The sequence below is a fragment of the Austrofundulus limnaeus genome, unplaced genomic scaffold, assembly GCF_001266775.1.
Source record: "Austrofundulus limnaeus strain Quisiro unplaced genomic scaffold, Austrofundulus_limnaeus-1.0 Scaffold106, whole genome shotgun sequence".
Taxonomy (NCBI): Eukaryota; Metazoa; Chordata; class Actinopteri; order Cyprinodontiformes; family Rivulidae; genus Austrofundulus; species Austrofundulus limnaeus.
The window spans coordinates 1,434,476-1,442,424 of NW_013952508.1; the positions used below are offsets into that span (position 1 = coordinate 1,434,476).

The window sequence follows — 7,949 nt, forward strand, 5'->3', positions numbered from 1 at the left end:
ACGCCAGTTTCCAACCGTCCTCCATCCGAAACCGAGACATCGCAATCCAGGAACGCCAACCTGCCATTTTTCACATCCTCTCDTGTGAACTTAATATATTCATCCACAGAGTTGATGTGATGTGATGTATATTTTAGCATTATATTCAGATATATCATTTGGGGATTTTGATGGATTTATGAGTGTAAAGATATTTTTAAAAAAGAGTCTCATCCTGTCTGCTTGTTGAACAGGCCTGACTTACAGTGTTGAACTCAATGTTTCAATAAGTTACTAAGTGAGTTAATTTATGTAGCAGCCAAAACACAGCGGTTAAAATTGATCAGTTTATGTCTGAGAGTTTTCACGAGATAGTTTTCTAATGATACAGACAAAAACTCAAGTTTTGTGAGAAGCCGTGAAGAAGAAAACCAGGGAAGGGGGTGATGAAGGGTAATAACAGATTGGTTGAAGACTTTTAATAAAACATGTGGAGAGAGAGGGAGCTGGAAACTGTGAAACTGAGGACATCTACAGACCATGAACAGAGCTACACCACCCAGACTCTGAAACACAAACACCAAAAAAACTGATGACCAATTCAAGATGATTAACTGGCACAAAAATGACAACTAACTCAGCCAGTTTTTGTCCCAATATTTAAATGTTATAAAGACAAGACTCAGGTTCACAGGTTCTAATGGCAGAACAACATGGACAGGGGCGGAGCTAGACTTTTTGTGCATGGGGTTTCACAGGACCAGGAGGACACAAACAACCCTGGGTTTGAAATTTTAAGATTGCCACCATGCTAAATTTAAATGCCTATAATTCAGCTGTTTTAAGACTAACTGAGCTGAAATTTGTTGTGGTGTAGCCAAGAATGATTACTAGTCCAAATTTAAGCTAACCGCTAATGCTAATTTTACAAAGGCCATAATTCAGCCATTGAGTACGCAACTGAAAATTTACATAGTAGTAGCCAAGAATAATCTTTAACAAAATCTGAATGTAAAAATACAAAATCCAAGATGGCCACTAAAGCTAATTTTAAATGTTTGGACCTCAGCCATTTTTATTTATTTATTTATTTATTTATTTATTTATTTATTTATTTAGAAACACTGAATTTGGTAAGGTGGTAGCCAAGAGCAACTCTCATGTCATTTAGAAATTAATTTTTAAGCTGAAATTTAATGTGGTGGTAGCTAAGAGTGATGCCAAATGTTCAGAAATAAAATAATCCAAGATGTCCACCAAAGCTAAATTTAAATGGCAAAAAACATGTGGTAGAATAATTGCTTTTATATTAATTCAGTGGTTTAGAAAAGTTATTATTTTTCTTCACACACTGATAGGTTCCCACTACACTGTATAATACAGCTGTTTAACAGATATTTACTTTGTTTTAGCTCTATCTGACCATTTTGTGTTACCAAATGTGATCCCCACCCTCAGTCAGTCATTTGGCGGTGGCACTATTGGCCAATCAGGTGTTAGGGGTGGAACTTGCCCCCCTGGCCACCCCTCTTGCTCCGCCCCTAAGAATTAAAAGTTTTATTGTGAAGCCTCTAAAGTTTACCAAAGGCAGTTTTGTGTCTGTTGTCTGCGACAGATCTGTGTTTTATCGATTTATAACAACAGAAAAAGTATAAAACATCCAGGATGGCTTTGTTTATCTGAGCCTCGACTGACGGAAGGAGTGCAGATTATTCTGACAGCTACATTAATGATGGAGATGGACGCCTCGTGTCTCACAGAGCTGTTAGTTTCGACATGCTTCTTGGCATTTTGTACGCCATTAGTCTCGGTCGCTCTATGGCTTCATCCCCCCACCCTGCCAGGAGTTAACTCAGTTCTGCAGCACTGATTGGACAAGCTGTTTGACAGCATTATAACTCTGTCTATTTGTCTGTCTCTGTCTGGGTACAGAGAACAGGAGGCTGAGCTGAGAACTCCTCTCCTCCATCCAGTTTTTTATATCTGTAACAAATTGAATCTGGTGTCACCTTTGATAACCATGAAGGACCTTGGTCCACCTGCAGCTGCAGCTCGTTCTGTGTTCATCTCATCCTCTTGTCTCCTGTTGTCGTTTTTATTGACCAATGTTTTGCCAAGATTTTTGTTTTAGTAAAGTCCAGCAGTAAGGTCTAGTGCAAGTCGTCCACTGAGACGAGGACCTCAGACCTGCTTCAACATCATCACCTCTCCTGACCTCCTGAGGCTCCTTGTTATCTGGTGACGAGGAACACAACATTGGTCATGTTTCAGATTTAAATAAATAATCTCCATTTTCTGATTACCATGAAAATCATTAATATTCTTTTGAACTAAATGCTGAAATGAAACCCTTGACATTCCAAACTTTGTGTGAATAAACTTAAAACAAATATTAATCAATCAACCTGTTCAAAATGTTCTCAGAGTTTAATGAACCTTTAATCAAAGGGTTAATTTTTGCTTCAGATTTCTTTAATTATTATTAAACAAATATAACAGTTTAAACTAGGTTCAAATAATTCGGAGTAATTACTCTGTCAAAACTCAAATTCTCCAAATTTGGTTTTATTTTGAAATAAATTTAGAAAAGGTCAAATTTGGTCTCTTTTATTTCAAAGTCCCTGTGATTTCTCCCTCAAGTGTAAATAAATTAAGCATTCTAAATATTATTGACACACTCGATCTGGTAATAAGATTTTATAAGACAAGCTAAACTTTATCCTTCTCTCAGCTAAGAGAAAAGTTTATTTTGCTGATCATCTCACTAATATTAAGGAGCTCCAATGTTAAAGGTCAATTCAGCCTCTGGGGTCTGGCTACATCTATTAAAAAATTGATCTGAACGTGGTGTCATTGTTTTATTTAAAACACAGATACTTATTTACATTTCTTTTTTGTTTTTATTTTAATTTTAATTTTTTATCTTAAAATCACACTGACTGAAGAACATTCTGTGATCAAACCACAGAGTTACTGTAAATAAAACAGTATTTATAAAATATATAAAAAGTTTTTTAAGCTATACAAATTATTTTAGTGTTGCAGATTATTTACACATTATTTCGATTTTTTCCCATAGTGTTCATACAGCTAGCAACAGGTTTTGGGTTTGATTTGATTCAGGGATAAAAAGGAGGCTTTGTTTCTTGGTTTTAGGATGAAGTTGTACAGAGCTGTACAGGTTTTGTGTCCAATGTATGGTGATGTAACTGAGATTACGGTTTTACTATCACATGTTGAAGCTTTCCTTTTTTAACTCAGCTGAAGTCACCAGATTACACTGATCTTTATGATCAGCAGATCAAATAAGCTTAGAAGTGAAAATACTGAAATGCAGTGTCAAATTGACATATTGACATTGGCGTTGTGTAAGAAAGTGTAATGCAATGTTTAATAAAAGGCTGATGCAAACAATGAATGCAAAAAATTTGAAGACTATCAACTGTTTAATGCACACATCTTGTTTTCCCCCCTTTTTACAAGTGAAATCAAAGAAAAAATGCATATAATCAACCTATTCCTTATTATAGCAACATTTTACATACATAACTGTAAATTATCATTTAAAGAATTATAAAATTATAAAGAAGTTGAAACTTACATTAATAGAACCCTGAATTAGTGAGTCGGTCTCAAAAGATCCTGTTCACAGCCGGCTCCTTATTGGGAGTCGTCGTGTGCTTCACTGTAGGCCTATGGTTGCAAATTTATAAATAATCTACTACATAATAAAAGACTGAACTTTTTTTGTCTAATTCAGAAGGATTTTTGGTTTTAGTTGTATTTTATAATTAAATTTTGTAGCACTTTGTTTTATGTATTTAAAGCCATACAAACAAAACAACAATCAAGTGCTTTAAACTCACCAAACAAGGGTGTGTCCAGCACGACATGACAAATTGTGACACTGAAAATAAATAAATAAATAAAACAATTTAAAAAAAAACAGCTAAAGTTTCAAAAGGCCTTATTCAGAACTGTCGAAACTTTAGCTGCAGTGTCCTGATTACAGAGAAACACCAGGTCCTGTGCTCCTGTTTTTGGAAGCTGTTGCTTCTTTTTTCACTACCATTATGGAACACAATTGCTTCCATATAAAATAACATTTATTGAAATTAGTAATTTATTTTGCACATACTTTGAAAATAATTTATGCAACAATATGTCTGAGGAGCTGACTTTTTTTAATGAGCCAATCTAAAACAAAAAGTCTGTTAAAACAATATCAGCATTATTGTCTCACTGTGTGAATATAATATTGTATGTTTTTTAACCTCCTGGCAATTTTTCTGCATTTTTTTGTCCATTTTCTTTTTCTATCACGAAATGAATAGAAGACATTGTTATAAGTTGTGTATTGTGCACAAAAGAGTGCATTATCTCTCATTTAAAAACCAAAACAAAAGCCTCTGACCGCGTCACGTGACTTGACGTCACTGGCTCAGCCCCCCTACGTGAGCTGAGTGGTACAGTCCGGAGCGCGCTCACTGGCTTTGGCGCTGCTGCTGTGTCCAGTTGTCTGAGAGCTACAAACTTCCTTCTTCCAGCCTTTTCACGTTTTCCCCTCTCCCTCTTTCTGTTCATGGAAAATCATGTCTGACGAGGAGTGGAAGGTTCCCGATGAGCTCTTTAAAGATGTCAAATTCTACGTGGTCGGGGACATTGATCAAAAGGTGAGGCTGTGTGGATGCTAGCTTCTTTAAGCTACGCTGTTAGCATGTTAACCTTTCTAATGCAGGCTGTAGTCTAAGTTAGCTGAACACAGATGATCACGGTGGTAAATAAAACAGCAGAATACCTCCTCTCTGTCCTGTCTGGTGGAGTTATGAGACTCTGCCTTGTTTATTTCTTTTAACTCTTAGCTGTGTGGTCTCAGAAAGGGTCTGTGTTAGCTTCCACTCAATGCTAGCTGTGCAGGTGTCAGAGTGCTGAGCTCGTGCGTTAGTTGTTTAGTCTTTAAATGTGTTTACGTGCAGTCTGTGTCAGGGAACACTTCGCACAGGTTTCCACCGTGTCGTTTCACATCAACCTGCAGCTGTCAACATATTGCTCAGTGGGGGTTCCGCCCACTGCGCATGCGCCGCCGCTGTTTCACCCGCTAGTTCTGCCTTGTTGTACTTCCTGCCAAATAGTGCTTCTCCGCGCGCTCAGTAATAATGACAACTAAAGGAAAGAAGCTTTTTGTCAACACTGATGGAGAGCCTGACCCAGTTTTTTAAGTTTTCAGAAAAAAGTGTGCAACATCACAGGGATTAATCCAAAAGAGAGCGCATAGAAATCAAATCAGCACTATATTGCACTTTATTGTTATATGAAATCTGTTTTTCATAAATCCTTTCTCCTATGTAACACGTTTAACCTAAACATGTTGGGAACACTTTATAATAATAACTTATTTAGCCTTACTTAATCACTTGCTTAATAACTCGTGAATTACTCTGTATACTGCATGCATTTGTATGTAATACTCATGAAAATGTACTTTCATACCATGTGTTCAACATGGTTAGAGATTGTGTGAATTAATTATGATTTTGGTCTGATTTGCATTGGTGAAAAGGAGCTTGTGGCCCTTCGGGGTTTGTCTACATTAACAAATACGTTAAAGGTTCACAAAAAAAAAACATAACTAGAACTGCCTTAATTATTGATGCTCTGCAGGATTAGTAGATAGTCAATTCAAACCATCTCTAACTATTAATACATGTCTAACACATGGTGTGAAAGTATGTTTGTATGAACATTTCATGAGTTATTAAGCACGATTAAACAATGAGTATGTTGGTTTTAGAAGTAATTTGGAAAGCAATAACGTGTTATTTTGTAGCTTACTAAGTGTTAATCATTCCTAATTATTAAGGGTTTCAAGGTATGGACTAAATATATATATCAAGATTATTTGTATGTGTATATTTATCAGCCTAATGTTTTGTATTATAATCTATCTACATTCTGTTTTGAGAGGCCTAAAATAATAACAGAAGCCTAGAAGTTTACATTTATTAACCCTCCTGAAGAAACGTGGGTTAAGTTGACCCAGTGGAGCGCAGTTCTGTGTGACGCCTCAGCCTCTCACGCCCCTCCTGATGCTCCAGGTGGTGCAGCTGCTGAAAGCAGGGAAAGGGAAGGAGGTGTCCTACAACGCTCTGGCCACTCACATCATCGCAGAGGACGGGGACAACCCTGAGGTGGGCGAGTCCAGAGAAGTTTTTGACCTGCCTGTTGTCAAGGTAAGGGCCGCGCTGCAGCGTGTTCACAACAATTACCAACTTTTAAAAACTGTTACGGCCAGAGGTCTTTCTTCTATGTTTATACTAACGCATGGAATGACATTCCTCAAAACATAAAGTCCATTTCAAAACTACAGCCCTTTAAGAAGAATCTTGTCTGCCATCTGCTGGACACTTTTTGTTGTGCTCATATTTAGACGTCCKATTTTGCAAATGCTGCCTTTTTGAAATTTGATATGCTTGTTTGCCTTTGTGTCTACGGTGTAATTATAATGATGTGATTGTGATTATTTTCAGCCTTTGGCTGCTAAAAATATCTGTTAATCTGAAGCTTGAAGAAAGGAAAACATTAATTTGTCTCTGTGTTTTTGCAGCCCTCATGGGTGATCCTGTCTGTTCGATGTGGAGACCTTTTACCGTATCCTTTCCCCGTCGTGTTACTATGAGCGTGTGGCGTTTGTAAAAAAAAACAGGCTCAGGTGAAGTAATCGCTGACAGATCTGCCTCTCTGATGTTTTTCCTCTTAACTGTTGAAATCGCAGCGTCACCGGCTTCTCTCCAGAATCAGGACAGATCTTTTTTGGCGTGACTGTTTGTCTTCCCAGAGTGAGTGTGTGAGAACACAGGCATTGTTTTCAAGCAGAGAAGGTGTTTTCAGTGCTTTTACAGAGTTTCCTTTTTTTTTTATTGTGAATGATTTCAGCTTCCGGAGGATCTGAGTTCTCTGTGGGCTTATGTAACCTTCCATGGAGGAGAATGTCAGCTGAACCTGAACAAGAAGGTCACACATTTAGTGGTGAAGGAACCAAAGGGGGTAAGTTCATGAGTCTGTGTGCATGTTCTGTTTTTAGTTTGAGCTTGAGCTGGTGTTTATTGTCAGGGACATAAGAAAGATCATTATTTTCATCAGTTATTATTAAAAACAATTATTCACAGAGATTTGACACGCTATTTATTTGCCTCATGGGTTTGTGCTTTCAAATTAAAATAACATATAAAGCATTTATTCAGACACAAGCTCATTCAAGATGAGGCAAGAAGGAAACTCCCTGGCAAAGTGAGTTAAGAGGAAATATTTCCTCTAATAATAGATTTTTATTATTAATAATTGTAACAGTAATCAAAATCAAAAATGCACATTTGATTCACTGCACAGCCCTGTCCAGCATGTCTGCTGCTGTAATAATGTCCTGATGTGTCCCTCAGAGGACAGCTGCAGCTCTCTTATCAAGAAGAGCACACTGTTTAGTTGTGTAGCTTTTAACTACACAGCAAAGCAAAGGGGAGTAGAGACACACACCGTCTTACCGCTGCATGAGACTGGAGCAGAGTGATTCTGGCTGGGGTTCCAGTAATCCTTGTTTTTCTGTGGTTTGTTTTCAGATGAAGTTTGAGTGTGCCCTGAAACACTCACACATCAAGATTGTCACTCCAGACTGGATCACAGACTCTGTTTCAGGTAACACTTTACTCTGCAGGCTGCGCGTCTTTACTGACGATCATCACTGTCATTATCAGCTAGTGTTGTAGCTCGAGACCAGTCTTAGTTTTTGACTGGGACTCAGGCAGTACTGTAATTTTCTGACTATAAGCCGCACCGGACTATAAGCCACACCCCCCCCCACCCCCCATCATTAAAAACAAAAACAAAACAGTACACCCAAAATTGTGGTCAAAAAAGTGAATTCAACATCACATTTATTTTTAAGAAAAAGGTTGGCAAGTTCACAGGTACAAAAT

The 7,949-nt window shown here is 37.6% G+C and overlaps 1 protein-coding gene across 1 annotated transcript in view; it reads left to right on the top strand.

The window, feature by feature from the left end:
• The first annotated feature begins 4,517 nt into the window (after positions 1 to 4,517).
• Positions 4,518 to 7,949, top strand: part of paxip1 (PAX interacting (with transcription-activation domain) protein 1) — a 36,750-nt gene continuing 33,318 nt past the window's right edge. The window contains exons 1-6 of the mRNA XM_014013843.1: positions 4,518 to 4,652; positions 6,075 to 6,209; positions 6,584 to 6,627; positions 6,752 to 6,815; positions 6,913 to 7,023; positions 7,593 to 7,668. Coding sequence (XP_013869297.1) covers positions 4,572 to 4,652; positions 6,075 to 6,209; positions 6,584 to 6,627; positions 6,752 to 6,815; positions 6,913 to 7,023; positions 7,593 to 7,668 — 511 coding nt within the window. The 5' untranslated portion in view covers positions 4,518 to 4,571. The remainder of the gene's footprint in view (positions 4,653 to 6,074; positions 6,210 to 6,583; positions 6,628 to 6,751; positions 6,816 to 6,912; positions 7,024 to 7,592; positions 7,669 to 7,949) is intronic.